Here is a 23541-nt window from a genome sequence, read left to right on the forward strand (position 1 = left end):
GGCACTCAATTGCCAATTCTGATATATACTGATCACAAAAACCTTCAATACCTTCAGACTAATAGAACTCTTTCCCACCGGCAGGTACGGTGGTCGTTATTCTTTCTGAGATTTAATTTTTTAGTGACTTACACGCCCGCAGACAAAAATAAAAAAGCGGATGCACTCTCACGACTAGCCGAGAAAGATTGTACTGAGGTTCCCTCAGTTCCTATAATACCACTTGAACGTATTATCGGAGTCGTTCGCTCCCTGAAGGAGGAGATTTTGCACAGCATAGGATTGGATTCACCTCCACCACAACTAACTACTGACGCAGAAGGCTTCCTCTACTACAACGATAAATTATACATACCCCCTACTATGCAAACCAAGATCTTAGAATTGTCGCATGATGTACCTATGGCAGGACATATGGGTATGACTAAAACTCTCAATCTACTCACTAGGCAATTTTGGTGGCCAGACATGAAGACAACCGTAAAAAAGTTCGTTTCATCTTGTGATATCTGTGCAAGGTCTAAAATTGACAACACGAAACCATCGGGGTTACTTTGTAGTTTACCGATACCCCAGGTTCCGTGGGAAGTGGTATCCTTAGACTTCATAGTGGAACTACCACCTTCCAAAGGATTCAACACCATCTTGGTGTCAGTGGACCATCTGACCAAGATGGCACATTTCACTCCTATCCGAAAACTACCTTCATCCAAACAAACAGCGGAATTACTTGTGAAACATGTCTTTAAGTTACATGGTATTCCAAAAACACTGCTGTCTGACCGTGGTTCACAATTCATCTCAAAGTTTTGGCTAGCTCTATGTCAGATACTGCGAATAGAGCGTAACCTTACTTCTCCCTACCTCCCTCAGACCAACGGACAGACAGAGAGAGTTAACCAGTGCATTGAACAGTACCTGCGTTGCTATACTTTGTATCTACAGGACGATTGGGCAGATCTCCTCCCGCTGGCGGAATTCGCCTATAACAACGCTACTCATAGCACTACTAAGCAAAGTCCGTTTTACCTGAATTATGGGTTTCATCCCACACTCCTTCCTCCACGTATCTTGCCATCAAGTAATCCAGTGGCATCTGATTATCTTGCCCAGATAAAGGATTCTCTGGGATTACTCAACAATACCATATCCCATGCTCATAGCCAACAAAAAAAGTACTACGACCTCCGTAGGAAACCCTCTCCCCAATATGCCATTGGGGATCTTGTTTGGCTTTCTACAAAAAATCTGAGACTAAAAATCCCTAGTAAAAAACTTGGACCTCTATTTCTGGGACCTTTTCCAATAGAGAAGCTTATTGGAAAAGCTGCAGTACAACTCACATTGCCAGTAGACCTCAAGATACATCCTGTCTTCCATGTGTCTCTACTGAAGCCCCATGTTCCTAACCAAGGAATAAGGCCTACTATCTCACCTCCACCTCCTGTACAAGTGGAGGGCGGAGAAGAATTTGAGATAAAAGAAATTTTGGATTCCCGTTTTAATAGAAGAAGACTCCAGTATCTTGTACGATGGAAGAACTATGGGCCCCAAGATGACACCTGGCTGGATACCTCCGATATACATGCCCCTAGACTGATTCGCAATTTCCACTTGAAATATCCGGAAAAACCAGTTCTAGAGGCCTTCCGGAGCCGGCCTTAAGGGGGGGGGGGGTACTGTAATGTTCTGGTACCTCTGGTACCCTTGTTTCCATATTTCTCCTCTCCTAATTGCGTCCCATCTTGTGTAACAAGGGACGCATATACCTTTAAGACCGGATGACATCATTGCCGAGCGCCGCTATGAGCGGCTATTTCAATCGCCGGTTTGCTCTCACTCATCGCTCGTTCAAACCGCATGTTCACCGCACCTACTCCTGTGAAGTCGGAGCTGCTGACATTCTCCCTTGCTGAACTGAAGCCGGAAACCTCGCTGGTGATCCGTATCTCGCTACGGGATCACCCTTCTCCAATGGACACTGTTACTCCTAAACCTATCTAAGTGATAAGTACCTCACAGGGGATTCTTACTAACCAATCTCCTACTGTCATCTACTGCAATTACCAAGACTATCTGTATCTATCTATTCACTATCATCTGCATAGACTGTTAGCTCTTGGGACTACCTTCAACTATCCTTGCACTAGGTTACTCTGTCTAAGTATACTCCATCTGTGTCCTCTTACCATCTGCACTATACTTGACATCAGAACCTATCTGCTTTACCATCACCTGCAAACTCTCCTAATACTACTTCTAGTGCTCACCATACAATAGCCTGTCTCTCATCTATATATCCTCATATATTCTATCCCTCCATTAACATCTATTAATATATATGGTATATAACAGGCTGTACACGGTGATGAAGTCCTGAGAGTTGGATATGTTTGTTCAACAGATTCTCTACAAGGCTACTGAGTGTAATAATTCTGCAGCTGTAAATCCATCCACTAACAAAAACGCATGAACGTTACAAGCTATCACTATACTTCTGGCACTCCATCAGGATACTTGCAGGTCTTGTACAGAGCAGCCGTTCTGTTGTCTGTCCGCCCCACCTTGCCCACCCCACCTCTAGCATATTTACAGAACACTTCGTATTCTGTGAACTATTCACAAAATACAAAGTGTTCTCAAAATGTACAAAGGAGACCCTGGAGTTCTTTCTTAAAGCTCAAATCCATCTAGCCCAAGATAAAAAATATATGGACCTTTTAGCAGCTTAAAAGGACAACTCTGACTACTATAATCACCCTCCCTCTGTCACTGTCCCCTGCTGACTCACCTACTCACTGATCCAGGTTGATCCTTTTCCAGGTTGAACAATACACCCTCCCTCGCCTCACTGTCCTGGACTTACTGGAAAATGCTTTAGAGAGTGGTGCTATGTCATCATGCGGCACTGCTCTCAGCAGCATTTAGGAACGAACCTCCATCAAAGGGAGAAAAAGGGTGAAGAGAACCTGTGAAATCTCCCAACAAGACTGAAAACAACTTAAAACTAAATTTTTTAAATTATTATTTTTACTAAATTTTTCTAAAGGGTTAGGTGCACCAATCTGGGGACAAAGGGGTGGGGGTCCCGAGGACGTAATTGGCTATAATGTGCACCAACCCTACAAATCACTAATTAGAAGAATGAAAGCTGATTTCTTACCAGGGCTTTTTTTCAGCTGGAATTTGGTGGAAATCAGTTCCACCACCTTTGGCTCTGGCCCTCCGCTACCTGCTCACCACTATGACTTGTAAACACAGAATACCGGCTTCCGTGTTTACAAGTGACAGCTTGTCTCCCAACAGCTCCCACAGATCTGATCTCCTGCGTGTCTCCCGCCGAGTGCAGGATGGGGAAAAGGGAGATGCAGATGCCCGGGGTGCAGTGCAGATGCCCACAACCCCAAGTGGATGATCCCTCTGCAAGTGAGAGAGGCAGAGCCAACTACAGTGTGAGGGGAGGACTAGACCCTGCTGGGTGCTTCTGCTTAATACAGCAACAAAAGAAAGACATGAAAGATGGCGAAGCTTTAAAGGAAGTTAGGGGGAAGATGGGGGCATTGGAGGGGTGTTGCATGCAAAGGTGAGCGCTGAAGAGAGATGAAAGTGAGGTGTTGATAGGGGCTGCAGAGGTAAGCAACTGTGGGAGAAGGCTGAACTCTGTACTATGTATGCAGCGCACCCCTAAACTCTGCACTATGTACGTATTGCAACCCCAAACTCTGAACTCTAGTTGTTTACCCCCCTCCCTGAACTCTGCACTCTGTACATAATGCACTCCTGGTATTTAATGCCCCTTTAAAACCCTCCCACAGTACTATTGGCTTCATATGGGTTACATATTTGACAACGTTTTATTGGCACAAATTTAATTGGAAAACACTGAAATAAGAAATCAAACTTATATCGCCAAATAGTCCTGTGATTTTTACATGAACAGTATTCACTTGCTTTCACTGCTACTTTCTGCACAAACCACTCACCATCTGGTGATCAGAAAACTTAACATGCAATCATTCCTAAAGGATAAGTTCACGCTTGGTAACATGTTACATGTTGCTTCCTATTTAGGATGGAATGTAACATGTTACGAAAGAGCACCTACCTGTACCCCTTTAATCTCCTGCTGTGACAGTGGGCGGAGATCCCCTGTCACAATTTGAAGAGACTGTGGTGTGCGGAGATCTGCCCACCACACATTACAGAGAACCTATTTGTGGCTTTAACCATGTAGGGTTAAAGCAGACCTGAACTTTAAAATGTGTATTTTTCTCTCAGTAACCCTCCCACCTTCACATTTTTAAAAAGCTGTTTTTTTTTTTTTTTTTTTATCTAGCTCTGCCCCCCAATGCCATTCTCCCTGCACTTGCAACCTCCTTGAATATTCCTGTCACATATCCTAGAAGGCTGCAGGAGCAAAGAAAATATGGGCAGGAGATTGGAGCTGCCTGTATTTTTGGGGGCTGGCTGCTAGCACCTGAAAGATATAGCAGGGCTCCCAATGACACCAGAGAAAACGATGGTGGCGCAAGACCAGGCATGTGGCAGCAGTGCAGCAGATCGCAAAAGGACAATGTTGAATTCACTGGGCAGGTGAGAATGTGATTAGAGAACACTGCATAACAGGTAAGAAAAGGATAAAAAATAAAAAACAGAAGGGGTGGTGAAATTCCTCTTTAACCAAGAAATATTTGCTGCATAGAATATTGGTTCCCTTATTTAGCACTACTTACTTCGTCTGAGATTGAAACATCTCATACTAATGCATTTATGCACACTCAGGAGTCAGAAGACAGTGTGAGGGACGATAAATTTGACAGGGTAGCAACTTTATGTCCTGATACAGGATACTCAAGATGAAATGTCATTGGAAAAGTAAAAAAAAAAAGCCCAAAGCTAATAAGTAGGCATATTTAAGTATTTTTTAGGTAAGCCTGCCAAGCTATAATAAATTGAGTATAAATATTCAGATTCGGGCTTAAGTCCAACTATGGCAGGCTTTCATTACAACTTCTAAAACCACATTTGTAAATCCAAATTTTACTCACCTTTCGATTTCAGGCCTTATTGCTTTCTCTCTTTCAAACATGGCGATAATGAGCTTTCCCCATTCTTTTTCTATATCATTTGGATGGTATCCTTGAGAAAGCTTGATGCGGCCAAACTCAATCCATGGCTTGACGGACACAAATTTTTTTTAAAAAAAGTTAGTTCACATTATGCTTACTAATGTAACAAAAAAAAATTGCAATTAAATTTCAACACGGAAACCTAAATGCCCACTATGCTCACCCATTGGAGCACAATTTTTTCAGGTGCAGACTCTAATTTTGTGGTGGGGCCCCCAGAACCCAACAAAAGCACTCATAATAAACTGAATTTATTATAAAAACAATAGAAAAAAGGAATACCAGTCTTTATACTAAGATCACTTATACACAAATCACTAGAAGCACTGTTCATTTTTATTAGTATAAATAATACTTATTATAATAAAGTCATTGCCATTAATTAATGTCATTAGAAGATAAGAGGAGTGCCTGTTATTAGGTGTTCCTACAATATCATTAAAGCCATGCTAAAAACCAACACCTAATTTTCATGCCACTTTTGCACAGCAATAGGTAAACATAATTGGTGTTGAAATTCTTAATTTTGATTATTAGGAACATTTACACTTCAAAAGGAAATAATGGACTACTCATAGATTGGTAAATCTATGGATCAAGGACATAGCCTATTCACTAGTGGGGTACGGTCCAAACATTCAGCTAAAATTCCAGCATGGGTACTAGCAAATCAGAGTAAAATCTGATCTGAGGATCTGCCTGCTTCCACTGGGTGCACAGAGTTCCAGCAAAATCCTCTTTAAAAGAGATGCCCTTGGACCATGTTTATTTTGCTGTTTCTTGACTACAGTCCTGCATCTAAGCCCTATGACACACCCATACTGTGTCCAGGACCAAGTCCTGGGATCACAGCATGAACCCTATTTAAGTTTGTTTACATTCGCATTATCACTAAAATGAAATAGTAGTGGGGATCAGGGCAGTGAGTGGGTAGTCCCCGCATACTTAGAGACAGGGTCAGGGCATGACCAACCTAACAATAGTGTGTAATGGGCAGCCCTGGCATAGTTAAAGGCACTATCTGGGTGAGACTAACAAATAAGGTGGGCATGATTTGGAAGTGATCAACCAAAAAGTGGGTGCACAAAATGTGGCCCATGGGTGACTTAACAATGTTACAGGATCCAGAATCATAATGTTGGTAAGGATGCAGCTCCATGTAAATTGTAAATAAAATTAAGTGTAATCTCTGTTTATTCTCGTCGGTCATCCTCAGGAAATGTTGCAACTCTACACCCAAGTATATAGTCGGTCCACAAACCTGGGCCTGCACTTCCTAGGGTTGATTTACTAAAGGCACGTAGGCTGTTCAGTTTTCAAAGGAAGCTGCTGGGAATTTGCCCCAGAGCTTAGTGAATGAGATGAAGCTCTGCTTACTTTCACCATCCAATTATGTGCAAGCAAAGCACATGATTTTTTTTTTTCTAACATGTGATTGTGTATTCTTTACAAAGTGAAACTTCACCACATTTACTAATCTGCCTTTAGTAAAGTAAACATATGTCTTTCACTTATTTCAAAACACAACTCATCATCAACACAACTTATCATACTTACTTCTAACATTGTGTACAGATGCTTGATCTTAGATTTTTCACTTTCTTTTGGTGGGATGTCTTTCTCTTTAAATTGTAAATACTGGTAATAAAGTGCCTGTAGATGTAAAACGAATATTCAGATCAAAAGAAAATGCATCCCACAAAAACATTTTACATGTCAGTAGGTAAAATGTAATATACTGTGTATAACACAAAAAAAGCCTTACCTTTAGTTCCACAACAGTGTTTGGAAAATTCCTCTCAGACATTAATGCTACATGGTGCCTTATCCATTGGATGAGGTAATTCACCATATTCTGATATTCTATCCATTTTACTTCAACATCCTGGAGAAAAAAAAAGAATGAATACATTTCACATGTAATAAAACAGTGTAACTCAATATCAACAATAACTGTAATTCAACTTTGTGATATAGTTACTTTGTAATAGTTACTTTGTAATATAGTTACATAATAATGTATTCAATTCAATGTATAATAATTCAATTTTAGTCTCATCTGACCATAACTCCTTTTTCCATGTGGCCTCAGAATCTTCAAGGTATATTTAAGGTGGTCAGATGAGACTAAAATTGAACACCAAACTATATGTCTGGCAGAAATCTAATACAGCTCAACATCCAAATAACTCCATTCCTACAGTAAAGCATGGAGGTGGTAATATTCTGCCGTGGGGGTGTTTCTCTACAGCAGAGGCTGGAGCATTTGTCAGGATAGAAGAAAAATGGATGGGGCAAAATATCATCAAGTTCTTGAGGAAAATCTGCTGTCCTCTGCCAGAAAGTTGTCATAAGGAAGAAGGTTTACCTTTCAACATGACAATGACCCAAAGCATACAGCAAAAATGAGCACACAGTGCTTGAAAGAGAAAAAAAGTAAATGTCCTTGCATGGCCTAGTCAGAGCCCAGAATTAAATCCCATTGAAAATCTGTGGAATGACTTGAAGACCTCAGTCCACAAATGGTCAAAATAAAATTTAACTGAACTTGAGCAGTTCTGCAAAGAAGAGTGGGCAAATATTGCAAAGTCTAGATGTGCAATGCTAGTAGAGACAAAGCCCAAGTTTTGGGCTTAACACCTTTAGCCACTTGTGATCTATGATAAATGCTTGAGGGTCCCCGCTCAGGCTGTCAAAGTCCAGTTAGTTGGATGCCGCTGACCAGTGAGGGTGCAGGCTAAAGAAAGGTCCATCCAGAACCAATGCATAACGCAAAACAGAAAAAAGGCAGCCCGACCACTGCACACTTCATACAGCTCGAGTGGTAAGCAAGTAAAAGCAGTCTCAGCTCGATTCATCCAGACCACAACTCCAACATGTTTCACCCCACCCCCAGGGCTTAATCATGGAGAACCACTTGAATACCAGCCTGTAAAAGTCTTTCATTATCAGACCAATTTTCAGTTTTTAGCGATGTGAGAGTTTGACTGACAAATACTCCTTCACGCAACACTGTACTTTAATACATTTTAGATTATCTTTGTGTTCAATAACTGCAAGTTTTTTTAAAAAAAAAGACCAAACATTTTGATAAAACAGTTTTTCCTTACTTTCTGTTAAAATAGAAATGCCTGAATAGTGAAAACTCCCCAAATGACCGTTTTTGGACAGTAGACACCCTAAGGTGTTCTCATTTTCTGCCACAATTTTTTGGAAATGAAGACACATGCTGATACTGAGGGGGTTAAACATGGAGCTTGAGAATGTTGCACTAGGGGTTAATTTACTGGTCACATACAGTGGCAGGCTGGAGATGAAGGAGTTAATGTTAGATGAGCATGATAAGATAAGTGAAAGGGTTAATATACAGGTTACATGGAGACAGCATGTCTGCAGCTGCTGATCCATTCATTCTGTCCCCATTCACAAGTGCTTGATCCCTCTGTGTTGTAAGGGAAAGGAGAGGGATCATGTGGTTGATGTGATTGCTAATCACAGCAATCACATGGTATCCAGCCATTTGGATCGGCTTGCTACAGTGTTTCTGCATGTCAAGTCGTCCAATGATAACAATTTATCTAGTGCCATATATTAACTGCACTGGGTAAAAAAAGGGCTGCCATTCTGCTGTATAAAGGTGTAGAAAAATGCTTAAAAACTATTTCTAACATCTTCTAGCTTTACTTCAGAACTAGGCCAATAATATACTCAAGTTTAATTAAACATGAACTCTCCAAAGAATGTAAAGAACCACTGTAAACTTAATATGCAATTTACTTGAAACATTTTTTATTTTATTTATAAATGGATCTATCTATGTTAGGCCTCTGTTTAGCTTCTCTGATAACCAGGAAACTTCTAAACTTCTGATGAGCCTAAAGAATTTATGATTTGTTGCCTTCTGCGCATTGATGCAACACAGAAAAACACTATATACACGTAATCTTAGCTTTTTCTAAAGCTGTCCATGAATGGATTGAAATTTGTCAGGGACCGGCTGAATTTTGATCTATGCCAGTGGCATTGTGTGAGTTGTCAGCGCTCGGGACAAGGCAAGTAATTTGTGCACCCTAACCCGTGGACTGTGCATGGAGAGGACTGTAGCCTTTAATAAATTATCACAGCAGAGCAGCCAGTCAAGAAAGAAAGAGCGAGAGAGGGAAAGAAAGAGAGAGAAAGAGAGAAAGAGAGAGCGAGAAAGAGAAAGAAAAAGAGTGAGGGAAAGAAAGAGAAAGAGAGAGCGAGAGAAAGAAAGAGAGAGCAATCCAACCACAGTCTGTACACCGCTCAGGCAATCAATAAATTGCTGACCACTGAAGGTGCTTACCATGAGTCACCACTGAAGAAGCAAATGAAGAAAAATAAACTGGTGGCACACTGCAGTGAAGTCAAAATATGAAGAGTCCTTTATTGTCCCATGCCAGACAAAAGGAAAACACAGGAACTGGTTGACGCGTTTCATATGAATCGCTCGTGCTTATTTATCATGAGTAAGACAGAAAAAAAGAAAGAAATCTGCAGAGTTCCCCTTACATCAGAGTCCCTCTTACATTAGAGCACCTTTCCACTTCTGGCTGCTGGGCTTCAAACTTCCCCTGCACACTTCCCCTTCTCTGAGGCACAACACTGCCAGGGAGTGTGGGGGGGCAGACACAGTAGGAGAGGGCAGGAGGAGGAGCAGAGCCAGCTCCCCCTCTCCTCTACCATTCGTGCAGGTGGGGGTGGCCTCTCAGTGTTGGTTCTGGGCTGTGAGCTGTGACAGAGAGACTCTCTTAGCTCAGAGCCCTGTGGCCATTGGAGAGTCACAGTTCCTAGCCTTCTGCCCCCCCCCCCCCCACAGTGGCATCAGAGCCTCCCCTGCCTTTCCCGCTACTAGAGAGAGCACACAGGCAGCTGCTGCTGCTGGCTGCAACACACAGTGCTCTGCAATTCTCCTGTGCTCGCCCTGCTGTCGCAATCCAGCATGAGCCCACTGTCTGTCATCAAGCACCCCTTAATGATGTGGCTGGGACGACCGCATCTGCTGCCCTGCCAACACTATGCCACTGATCTATGTACTGTATGCGCACTGTGGTTGTACAGAAATCGATCTACCGATGGCCTTTTCTATAGCCTGCAGTACTGATAAGTATATTGGGATGGTGAGAAAGTCTCCCGCTGTCAGAATACAATGATAGAGCGACAGGAGTCCCCCATCTACCTCAAATGTGTGGCTGGATGAATCGAGTCAGAACATATCCTGTGTGGCTGGGGGAATTGAGTCAGAATACAATGACAGAGCAACAGGAGTCCCCCATCTACCTCAAATGTATGGCTGGATGAATTGAGTCAGAAAATATCCTGTGTGGCTGGGGGAATTGAGTCAGGACATATCCTGTGCCCTGGTCATATATATTGAGGTTTGCCATTTAACTCTGGTGTTTTCATCTCAGTGTTTTATTTGCTCAGTGTATGAAACTTGTGTTACTTACATTTACACTAATTCCTTCCCCACCTTCTGGTGTCTTGGGAAAAACATCATACATTGAGGAGACATATGTAATCACTGACTTCTCATCGGGGGAAGAAACATCTACATCTAAAAAAATAAAAGAAAATAAATTACATGTACTATTGTAGTCCCGATTCTGCTCATTCATACTTTCTATAAGATATGAATTTACCTTCAGGATCCAGAAGTCTTGTGACGCCCAATTTTTCTGCTACATAAAAAGCATTTTCTAAATTTGTAATGTTGCTTTGAACAGCAACAGTATCCATGTCAATCAGGTCCGGCCTGGATAAAAAAAAAAAAAAAAAACACAAATTTATAAATACATAGATCAATCAAGGTTTTAGTAATGTTAACAGTTTTAAAATTGTCATTGCTTCCTTCTTGTGACAATATGATTTATCTTCTGGACATCAGCAAGGTTAAAGCCTAAGGTTACCTAAGAAGGAAAAAAATAAATAAATAACAACATAAGCACAAAGGAAATTACCTTCAGTGCGATCTGTCCCTTGTGCTTAGTTCAGTAGTAATCTTCCTTCCTTCTCCAATGTCCCTCTCCCCATCCCTGTAATCTGGTGTGGGAGGTATATGAACTAAGTAGCCGTCACAGGCGCTTATTAAGGGTGTTTTCACACTAGCACTTTTGGTACGCACCCGGGTTTGATTGACTTTAGAATTCGGTTCTTTTTGATGTGAACACTGTCTTTGAACTCGGGTGCGCACCTGTGAACCGTACCCGAGTCCACTTAAAAAGGGTGGTCTGGGGTACGGTTCATGTGAACTCCAGTACGGTTCGCTTCTGATGAGAACGCAATCGTACCAAAGCAAGCAATTCTATCCATTTTGACACCTTCTGGTTTACAGCGGTTGCCAAGCAACATGAGTACGTGCCGGCTGCAGCTTGATGACACAAGTGTACAGCGGTTCAGATACAAAAATCAAATGTGAACACAGTCCATCGGGTGCAGGGGGAGGGGGGAGCAATCAAACTTGGGTTCAGACCAGGCAATCGCACCAAGTGTGAAAACACCCTAAGAGTGCCTGATTATGCCTACCAAGCTCATCTATTCTAGAAGCCGTACTACAGCTTCTATGATTAAAACAGGATCTATGACTGAAAATCAGGTGGATGATTGAAAGGTCCACCCATTCCACTCAATGATTGTGCTTCATTCATAAAAGCTGTAGTAGGATTCTATGAATGGAGAAGCTGGGCAGGAAGAGCAGGCATAGTTGGGCGCTCTTGGTGAGTGACCATGACAGCTCCTAAGTTCTTTTAACCTGTGCCTCACCAGAAGTTTAAGGGTGGTGGGGTGGGGGGCATTAGAGGAGGAAGATTGTTACTGAGGTTTTTTTTTTTTTTTTTTTTGGTTCTTTGTGTCCCATTGGGAAGAATTTCACTTTACTTCCTATTAGAGAAATGCAGGGATTCTCCAAAGTAGAGGAATATCCCCATTCAGTCAATTGCTACCACAACAGGTGTCTCCATTGGAAGATTTCTCCTCACTTTCTGTTTCTGTGACAATTCTAACATTTTGGATTTCCCATCAATTTCTCTACCGGAAACTATGGCCACAAGGACAAATAGAGAAGATGAATATTCCTAGTGGGGCATAGATAGCAGTAAATGTCACCTGGCTACCAAGATATCAATCCTTAAGTACTCAAACTCAAAACTTTCCATATGGGCAACCCATAGCAGTAGAGTAGAGGAAGCCAGGTTTTAAATCAGATCAAAGCTAAATTGTTACTTGCTCCAAACATTTTGAACTTGGCTCTCAGATTATGGAAACATTTGCTAAGGGTTGGCTGGCTATATTTAAAAGTATAAAAACAATCCTATAGAAATATGTTTAGACTGTTGTTCAGCTAAAGGAATATTTAGTTTGGAACAATATAGGAAAGAGACCTGAAAAATCCTGCACTCTGTAACATAATCAATTCACCATGATGGATAACATGCTTATACTGAGTCTGCCAATGCCTAGAATATTTTAAAGAGTAATACTAAATTAAGCATGGATGCAACTATTTAAATATATGCAGTGTCCATATAAAGAGAAATGTTCCGTGTTCTGATTCTATACAGCTATTCTAACAAAAGCTCAGATTTACAAAGGTTGCACAATGCTCTGACTTGGAGTGTTGGAAAACTGCTATCTTCATGTATATAAAAATCTGCTCTAAAATTGTAATCTAATGCCATGTTTGATTCACTTTAAACGTACTTAAGCTGTCTAGTAACACAAAAATCTAATTTAAAAACCAAAAACAAGCTTTTCAGGTGTATATCTAGTAGTAGCTTGTCACATTCAGTTGGAGTTGTTCTGTATTGTTGAAGATGTTCATAGCTTACAAAGCTCCTTCTTCAGTTCCCAGAGTGTCAGGAAGATAGAGTACACCCAGCACTTATATTCACACCTTAGGATACCTTTAAGTGGTTGTAAAGGCAGAACACTTTTTACCCTAATGCGTTCCCTGAATTAGGGAAAACATGTTCCAGATGTTATACCAACCCCTCTCTGCCCCTATACTTACCTGAGCTCTCTAAATCCAGCGCTGTGCCCATCTGCAGCGGCACTGGTCTCTCGCTCTGTTCTCACAGGACACAGAAGCAGCAGCAGGAGTCATTAGCATTTGCTATCAATCAAATCCTGTGAAGAGAAGGGGGGGCAAGGTTGGCCCATGCTATGTGTGTGTATATGGACACAAACAGCTCAACTTGGGAACATGCCCACACGTGTGCTCCATAGCAAAAAGAGGAGAAGTGTAGAATGCTGACGGGGGACCCCAGAAGGTTTGTGGCTGCCCATTCCTTGCATTACAGCAAAAATTGTGTAGATAGCAGTATGCCCTCTCACCCCCCCCCCCCATATACTTATCTGAGCCCTCACTTGATCTATCACTGTGCCCATCTGTAGCGGCTCTCTCTCTCTTCTATCCGCACTAACAGGCTGAGAGCAGTGGAAGCTGTTGGCTCCCTCTGCTGTCAGTCAAATCCTGGGTCAGGGCCAAGCCATTATGTCTATGTCTTTGGATACAAGCAGCAGAACTCAGGTATGCCATGATGTGAAGCGGCTATGGTGGCATGCCAAGAAGAGGAAGAGCCAGGAGCACTGGCAGGGGACCCAAGAGGAGGATGATTAGGGCCGCTTTGTTTTTAGGAGGGGAAAAAAAGGTTTAAAACCTCTTTAATCCAGTTACCATGGAATGTGTAAATGTTGATTCTAGATGGAAGGTGTGAAAGTTGTGGTGCTATCTTCTAGTTACAAAACCCAATTTTTGGTGTTAGGAAGCCTGAATAAGTGCTAGTTTTTTGACTTGCATAGCTAAAGGTGTAAAATGTTGTCAACTAGCCAGGTTAGAGGGGTTAAAACATCATTATATGTGGAAGAAAGATGGTGATGAAAGACCCCACCCCTATTCAGCGATGGATGATTGTTTCATTTTGACATAGATGACCTCTTTCACACCTTATAAAACCAGTTCCTTTCTAATCAAAATGTGCAACTCACTGTCCTTGAAAGAATGCCTCTTTTTCTTAAGGTGTAGCAAGACCCTTGAGTCTTGGCCTATAGAATTTGCCCTCCTTTGTTAGATCATTCATTTGTTGACAGGTTGTTTTGTATCCTTGTACAAGTCTTTGAATTACTCACTGCACTGCATATACCATTTTACTTTGCTTGTGTTTGGGTATCCTAAGGTGTGATTATAAATGCTGGGCTATGTTACTGAAACTCTAGGAGTAGAGGGAAGTGGCTTAGTAAGCTGTGAAAAAGAACATGACCAGTTGAATGAGACAAACTACCACTAGATAAAGAATGACCCTGGATAAATGAGAACATTCACAGACAACATTTCATGTTCAGCTTCCAGATTTTAAGATGAATGAGCTCAAGCCTTTACTCCAATAATTTAAAATGAATCTAATATAATAAAGTCCAAGTGTCTCTGCGTCCAGTCCCTGTGTCCTTGGGATTGCGCTACTGCGCATGTGCCCCACGGACAGCCGTTGGGACTTGGAGCGCAGAGACTTCGGACAGAAGAACTGCGGTGTATGAGGGGAGGGGGCGTGTCTGCAAGTGCTAATGATGGCCAAGACCAATCACACGAGAGTGGGCAGAGGTGCTTCGTTGGCAAAGACCAATCACGCGAGAGTGGGCGGAGGTACTTAGTCATCACGTAAGGAAGAGTCAGCACGTCCCGCCTGGTCTCTCATTCAGGATATGCGTATCACCATCGGCCAACCACGGGAGAAGATGCGTTCCACAGGCTGGAGCCTGTGACAGCACACACTCCTCTACATTAAGCGTATCCCCACTGGCTAACTGGTGTTCTGTCAGAAAACCCTACCCCATCAGATTTCCCTAACAACGGCCGAAGAACACAGAGCGTGTGGGTGTATATGGAGCGCTCTCTGCTGGCTGGAGGTCATCTTCACCCAGGAACAGAGCGCCCCACTGGTGACATATAGTTAGTGGTGTACAGAGCGCCGTCTAATGGTTAAAAGACAGAATGGCCAGAAAAAGTGTCTAAAGCGAAAGTAAAGGCAAAACCCAACTAAATGGAGGTGTGCCTCAGCCCTTACAATGTTATCAAAATTCCCGACCTATTCTGCGCATGCGCAGTAAGACGTGTGACGCGGCTACAGCTGGTGCATGACGAACATGCAGCGGAAATCTGATGGGGTAGGGTTTTCTGACAGAACACAGGTTAGCCAGTGGGGATACTGTTCTGTCAGAAAACCCTACCCCATCAGATTTCCCTACCTACGTCATTTCCGGTGCAGGTTCGTCATGCACCAGCCTTGTCACACGTCCTATTGGGCATGCGCAGAATAGGTATATTTAGGGGAATTTTGATAACATCGTAAGGGCTGAGGCACAAGTCCTAACTGCGCATGAGCGGGCACATGCGCACCAACGGATCGGGCAGCAGCATCTCTTATAACAAACATACATCCGATCTCCATGGCACACACTGCGCCGAGTCGACAATGGGACAATCCTATTCCCTACCCACGCGCGCTCGCCCACTGTCTCATTGTCGGGTCAGCGCAGTGTGTGCCATGGAGATGGGATGGATGTTTGTTATCAGAGATCCCGCTGCCCGACCCGTTGGTGCGCATGCGCCGGCGCATGCACACTAGGACTTTTTTCTGACCCCTTACGATGCTATCATAATTCCCTACCTATTCTGCGCATGCCCAATAGGAAGTGTGAGGCGGCTACAAGCTGCTGCATGAGGAATCCACAGCTGATCTCAACCGGAAATGACGTAGGTAGGGAAATCTGATGGGGTAGGGAAATCTGATAGAACACCGGGCGAAACTGTTGAAGCGGCAGGTGAGCGCGGGCACGCAGCGGGTGCGCGCTCGCGTGGACTTACTGCTAAGCGGCAGCGGCCGTTACAAGTGGCGGCGGGCGAGCCGCTCGGTCAGCTCTGCACGTGTCCCCGATGTTGCTAGGGCAACAGGGACGCTATGCGCAGAGCTGGCTACGTCATGCGGCTCTCGCGTTGTTAGAAAAAAAAGAACGAGATAAGCGAGAGCAGTTCAGTCAGCTCTGCGCATGTCCCCGACGTTGCTAGGGCAACAGGGACGCAAAGCTGACAGAGGCTCTCGCTTAACTGGAACAAGTCTGATTTTACAAATGTTTGACCACATATGTTCTAGCGCCCGTTAATTTAACGGGCTTAATGTCTAGTAAATAATATAAAATACTTAAATAAAATGACACCGTTGACTACATACAATTGCTATGAGGACACCTTTCAGATTACATTAAAACTGCCATTAATCCTTTTTAATGGTTTATACATTTTACTTGGCAAATCTTTACATATTTAATAAACATGGTCATATTTTATTTTTATGATAAAAAAAATGTTATTGCAGTATTTTCATAGCCAAATTTTCTGTTGCTGCATATTATAGATACATTTGCTAAAGGTGTAACTGTTACATCTCAGCAAAGCATGCATATTTTCCCATGTTTTATCTTCGCTACAAATACATAAAAATGCCTGTTTTTATTGGCACACTTGTAATATAAATAGAAGAAAAATTTCCGCGCTAGATGTGACAGAAAACCAAATGATTAAGAACAATAGTGAGCAGCTGGCACAAAATCAACTAACAGTGATTCAAAAAATACAATAAAAACCAAAAAGTGCAGCGCTGAAATCAGTATACAATTATATAGCTGAAAAGCTCATATAAAGAAAACAAAAAAGGAGAGGGGATAATGTCCAAATGAATAGTCCCAATATTAAGTGCAGAGATGTGAATCCACGTGCAAAATAACTTTCTTCCAGTGACACCAGGGAAAAGTGTAGGAAGGGGACACCCTTGTGCTCAGGTATAACAAGCAGCTTACCGAAATTCCGTGGCTGCTCAGTTTAATGAGACAGCCTCTCCCAGCTAGTAGTAAACCAGTAGGTCAACCGATATCAAGCTCAGGTGCTTCGAAAGACTCCAAAAGCCGAAAGCCGTTTCCGGTGTGTTGTTAAACCGATCACATTAATATGTGGCACACTTGGAACTTCTCATATACTCCATTGAACGTAAAGCCATATGTAGAAAGAAACAGAGGCCCATAGCGTAATCCCGTAAACCAATAGGTAAATTTATTAAAAAAACTACTTACAATTTAAAAGACAAAAACAGGCATGTAGTATGTGCCGGTCATGGATCTAACCGCGGCGTCCCGCAAGTCTCCAGATCAGCATATGGATAAACAGCCGGCTTCGTTGGGGGGCGTGTGGACGTTTATGTCTGGGATCCCAGTGATATCGGTTGACCTACTGGTTTACTACTAGCTGGGAGAGGCTGTCTCATTAAACTGAGCAGCCACGGAATTTCGGTAAGCTGCTTGTTATACCTGAGCACAAGGGTGTCCCCTTCCTACACTTTTCCCTGGTGTCACTGGAAGAAAGTTATTTTGCACGTGGATTCACATCTCTGCACTTAATATTGGGACTATTCATTTGGACATTATCCCCTCTCCTTTTTTGTTTTCTTTATATTGGCACACTTGATGCTGATGGTAGAGTCCTTCCCATGGGGCAATTGTGTTCTGCCAGCAGTGGGGCCATCCCTGCTGGCAAAATATAATGATCAACGTTGCCGGCTATAGCCAGGGGCACTGATTGTTTAGGGAAAACCCAAAAAGGCTTGTTGTACACAATTCGATCAGTAGATCAACTTGTGAACAGCCAGCTAGCCCATACATAGATTGAGATTCGGCCGGTCCTTGCTGAAATGGCCGCATTTCAATTCATGTATGGCCAGTTTCAGTGACAAATTATACCTCTATAGTAAATCTAACCCACTATGTTATCAGCTCAGATAGTCAGGAGCACACTGGATCTCTGGCTGATCAACCAGTTTTTTTTCAGAACTTAGAGAATTTTAAATGAATAAAGCAAAGGGAAATGTGCATGTATTCCAGAGAGGTACTATCTATGTTTTTATTTTGCCCAAACACACAAAAGAACAGTTAGAACAATTATGCAAGGTTTATACTTAAATTCTCTGTGGACATTTTAACTGTGGTAAATGCATGCATGAACTGTTGGGAAGTGAATACCATTCTTTTCACTGCACATCACCTAAAATTCACACTTCGGTAAATCAGGCTCAGTAAAATTTGTCATTCTCATAGCAGAACTGCTGTGATAGAATCAATAAACATCATAAACCAACTGAAGAGATAGTATTAGTATACTGACTAGGTAAAGTAAAAGAATGATTATTTTATCTGGGTAACTTGGCCTTCACCATACTCCTAGAACATGTATTTATTCAGTGATCTGTTCACATTTATTAATGGGTGCTTTAATCAAATAAAATATTTAAATATTCTCTTTTTATTTGTATATTGGTAAAAGTGAAAAGTGACGATTTTAGAAATGGAATGAGAAAATAAGAAGAGATGAATAGAAGATTCCAGTGTGTACTGATGTACGGTAAATTGGAATTTTGAGGTCCATGAGGAATTGAGAGGTCCATCGTCCTATATCTGTTAAATGCGGCAAAGGCATGTATTCCTAAATATTGGAAGAAAATGCAAGCCCCCTTATTATCAGACTGGATAAGGAAGGTAGAGAATATTAATAAGATGGAAGATTTGATATTATCTTCACAACTTAAGCGAGATCAATACAAAAAAATATGGAACATTTGGGATCTTTTTATAACTTCAGAAGAGGGGAAATTACTTCTGATAGGTGGATAAGGTAGAGTTAGGGAAGTTAAAGAAGATGTGGTCCACTACCGTCAGTCACTGTATGTTTTTTTTTTTTTATAGGGGGTGGGGGGTCTTATTGGGTAGGGTTGATTTTATAAAAAATATAAAATGGGATGTTAAGATTCAGGATGAGATATTTTGTGAAAATTTTAAATAAAGAAGAGGATAGATAAATTATTAATTAAAAGTAATATAAAATCTTGTCTGTGGTTATATTGAGATATTTTGATGTACATGATGTTGAATTGTATCAATCCTCGTATGTAATATTTGATTCATTCAAAGTATTGTTGTTTGTATAGTGATCCCAAATTTTCAAAAAAAAAAAAATAAATTGGAATTTGGAATCACAATGATGCTTAATGTCAACATTAGGTTACGCAGATTCGATTTTTTACTTTTATTATACAACTTGTTGGTTGAGAAAACAAATGTTCTTGCCTTGAAGCAGTAATGTATAATTATGATTTGAGTAGTAACAAAAATAATTAAGCCAAATTCCTCACAGCACGGTACTGCAGGCTGTATTTTTTTTTTATTAGTGTTCTCGCAGCATTAACCAATTGCTGACACTCCTTGAAAGCTATAAAGGAGAAAACGGTTTAGAATATACACTATGTTACCAAATGTTTTGAGAGTTTAGACCTGTTTTACCTACCTAAGGGTTTGCACTTCTGTGCAGTTAGATACACTATATTGTCAAAAGTATTGGGATGCCTGCTTTATATATTGTCAAAAGTATTGGGATGCCTGCTTTAACACACACATGAACATTAATGGTATCCCAGCCTTAATCCGTAGGATTCAATACTGAGTTGGCCCACCCTCAGCTATAACTGATGTTGGACAAGAAGGCCTGGCTTGCAATCTGCGCTCTAATTTATCCTAAAGGTGTTCGATCAGGTTGAGGTCAAGACTGTGCAGACCAGTCAATTTCCTCCACCCCAAACTCACTCATCCATGTCTTTATAGACCTTGCTTTGTGCAATGGTCAAAATCATTTGGTGGAGGGGGATTATGGTGTGGGGTTGTTATTTAGGGGTAGGGCATGGCCCTTAGTTCCAGTGAAGGGAACTCTTAAGGCGTCAGCATACCAAGACATTTTGGACAACTTCATGGGATTAGTTTGAGGTTGGCCCTTCCTGTTCCAACATGACTGTGCACCTTTGGGATGAATTAGTGCACAGACTGCAGGCCAGGCCTTCTCATCCAACATCACTGCCTGACCTCACAAATGCGCCTCTTGAAGAATGATCACACTCCTAAACCTTGTGGACAGCCTTCCTGGAATAGTTGAAGCTTTTATAGCTGCAAAGGGTGGGCCAGCTTAGTTTTGAAATACAGACTAAGACTGGGATGCCATTAAAGTTCAAGTGCGTGTAAAGGCAGGTGTCCCAATACTTTTGGTAATATAATATACAATCTGGCAACCAGCCTTTTGTTAAAGTATGACTTATATGAATCTGATACTGATCTGAATCCCCCGTTTACCAACAAGAAAATAATGAAATCAAAGTGTATGATGAATCATTCAGATCCCAAACATTTACACAGATCTAGCTTTTGGTACTGGAAACTCTCAAGCCTGACATGTGAGTGGGTACAGATGGACTGAAATGTGACAAATTTTGATCTGCGTAATGACTCTCCCTATTCAACAGAAGTTGATTAGACCAATCAGCTGCAGCTGCTGATCAGAGTATTCTGACAGTGGAGAGTCCCCACTGTCAGAATACAATATTGCAGTAGGGAGGATTCCTACATCCACCTCACTTGTGTGGATGGGGGAACCAGTATAGTTTTTTTCATTCAGCCACGTAACAATGTAAACCCAGCTTTAGTCAGGTGCTATACTGAGCTGATTTTGATGTAAACTATGGCCATAGATACAGGCGTTCCTTTATAAAAAAAAAAAAAAACATAGATGCTGGAAGGGAGGGATGTCTTATAAGAACTATACAAATAGATGCTGGTGGGGGGATGGGTATGGGAAATACAGTGATATACTGTAGATAGATAGATAGATAGATAAATAGATAGATAGATAGATAGATAGATAGATAGATAGATAGATAGATAGATAGATAGATAGATAGATAGACAGACAGACAGACAGACAGACAGACAGACAGACAGACAGACAGACAGACAGACAGACAGACAGACAGACAGATAGACAGATAGATAGATAGATAGATAGATAGATAGATAGATAGATAGATAGATAGATAGATAGATAGATAGATAGATAGATAGATAGATAGATAGATAGATAGATAGATAGATCAGTATATATACATATCTGCTATGGTCTATGTGGATCAGCTCCTACATAGTATTTAATGTTTCCCACATATTCAGAAGATTGGTTTAGGCTTCAAATATACTGTTCAGAGCTTCCTAGAGACAAAATGCCTAACCTACCTCCAGCTCGATTTTTATGTAGGTTTAGATAAAATCAGAACAAATTAAGGTGTATGGATAGCCAAAACTTCTTCATAGTTTTTGACAGCAAACGGAAGAATTAGAACCCCTATCAGATATTTATTGTTGTCTGGAGATTTACCTTCTCCATTTGTCCCAGGACCCACATTCTCCAAGAACTCTAAAAAAAGTGATGGGAAATCCAAAATATTATAATTGTCATCAGAAAAAGAGGTGAGGGTAAATCTTCCAATGGAGACACACCTGTTCAGGTGACAAGTGTCTAAGAGGTACGTTCTTGAGAGTTCTGAACAGAGTTTTTCTCACTTCCTGTTGTGTCTCCAAGACACAAAGGGAACGTAAATCTTCCCAACAGGCACAAACAGAACAAAATAATCTAACAGGGGGTTTAACCCATTACTTAGTCTATCCCAAATTAATGGCTATATATACATTTTAAAGTGAACCTTAAACCAGAACATTTTTTAGTTCTCGGTTAAATAAAATATGCTTAAAACTCCTGTAAAGTTTTTTTTTTATGGTGTCCTATTGAGGAAATTTTCTGTCACTTCTTGTCTTGAGTTGGAACTGGAAGTAAGAGAGGACCTTTCCTATGTAAGGAAAATCCATTGCCTCTTTTAGTTGAGTTGTCCTTGATGCTGATGAGACTGGCGTTGTTGGTGTAAGCTGGTCGATCATGTCCCCTGGAAGTGAAGCCATAACCCTTTGGGTTTCAATCCCGCTCTCTGACCGTTTGTAATTAGATGGTCAAAGCTATCTGGTAAGAGGCAGTGTGTGACTCCCTGGCTGTGGAGAATCTTTTCCAACTTTACCTTTATATCTCTTTTTTTACTCTTTATATCTTTATTATTCACTGGTCACCGCATGCGGACTGTGAATGGACTTATTTGATGCATGTTATTTGATATTTGCACATTATGACTCACCCTGGTGGGATTTTATCTTGTACTTGTGTTTTAATTAAAGAGTGCTATACTTCCTTCTCTATGTTTTTGTTTGCTGCCTGCAAATTGTGTTAGCTGCTTGTTGTATCTATATTGTGACCCAGTGCAGGTATCTTTTTTCATGACTTATATTTTGAAAAATTAATTCCATTATATATTAGCCACAGAAGTTAAGAAAGAAGAACAGGAGAACCAGAAATCGAATCAAAATAAAGTCAAACCGGATAATTCCCACTAGTAGAAACAATAATTATTTGCTCTTTTTCACTGCATTTACTGCTTTCTTTCCCAGCTGCATTTTGATTCTCCTGATTGCCATTGTATACTTTTAAAAACTGTAGGGCCCCCTTCATGCATGCGGACCGTTCATTTCATCAGTTCAGTCATGTTTTTTCAAAGAAAAATGGATAAAGTTTACATCAGTTCGTCACAAGTTTGTCATCAATTTTCCTTCTATTTTTTTACGTTCTCCAGCTAGAGTCCTTAACCACATGAGTCCCGGAGCAATTTTTTCATGCAAAAACAGGCTGTTTGTCCGTTTTCATCTGTTTTTCAGCCAATCTGTTTTTTTAATGGAAGAAAAGTAGGGCTTTGAACTGTTCTAAAAACTGAATGTTGACGGAAGCGGATGTAAACAAATGTACATCCTTTTTTCCACAGAGATACATTGATGTCAGTTTTTTAACCATCAATTGATGTGTGAAAAGGGGCATGTGTGAAAGGGGCCTAAAGCAACAAAGCTGAAATAAACAGTAATAAGCTGGCAAAAGCTTGCAAAATAAAATTCTTGATTTAGTCACCTGTTATAAGTATCCCCTGAGTACACATATTTGTGCAGTATTAGTTGTAACACATTGCACTGCTTGAAAGAAACATGTGAGTTCATATGCCACTAACTTATATTTTCAATATCTTAGTCCAAAATGTGTTATCCTACATTTTTATGGTAAAAATAACCTAAATCAGTGTACATTATTTAGTCTGTAGGAAAGTCATAGAGTCTTGAAACTGTGGTATATATCTGAATATTGGTCAATCCTGATGTACTGACGGCCTCATTTCTTGAGGCCTGAAAACACCAGGACAGTAAAAATATCCCCCAAATGACCCCTTTTTTCAAAGTAGAAAGACCAAGGTATTTAGTAAGAGGCATATTACTAGGGTATTTAGTAAGAGGAATGACAAAAATTAAGGAATTAAAAGAAAAAAAAGTCCACAATTTTTTTTTACATACTGTCACCAGTGCAGTACAGCAATATCATATAACAGGTGTAGCGGTGATC

At 41.1% G+C, this 23541-nt stretch overlaps 1 protein-coding gene across 9 annotated transcripts in view; it reads right to left on the reverse strand.

Annotated features, from left to right (window-relative positions):
• DST (dystonin) overlaps positions 1 to 23541 on the reverse strand; it is a 783726-nt gene that overhangs the window by 357613 nt on the left and 402572 nt on the right. For all 9 annotated transcript variants that reach the window (XM_082250079.1, XM_082250078.1, XM_082250081.1 and 6 more), the window contains 5 exons: positions 10793 to 10905; positions 10601 to 10707; positions 6895 to 7014; positions 6687 to 6782; positions 5049 to 5176 (listed from right to left, as the gene is read on the reverse strand). In XM_082250079.1, coding sequence (XP_082106205.1) covers positions 5049 to 5176; positions 6687 to 6782; positions 6895 to 7014; positions 10601 to 10707; positions 10793 to 10905 — 564 coding nt within the window. The remainder of the gene's footprint in view (positions 1 to 5048; positions 5177 to 6686; positions 6783 to 6894; positions 7015 to 10600; positions 10708 to 10792; positions 10906 to 23541) is intronic.

The sequence above is a fragment of the Pelophylax lessonae genome (genome assembly GCF_965119305.1).
Source record: "Pelophylax lessonae genome assembly, chromosome: 3".
Classification (NCBI taxonomy): Eukaryota; Metazoa; Chordata; class Amphibia; order Anura; family Ranidae; genus Pelophylax; species Pelophylax lessonae.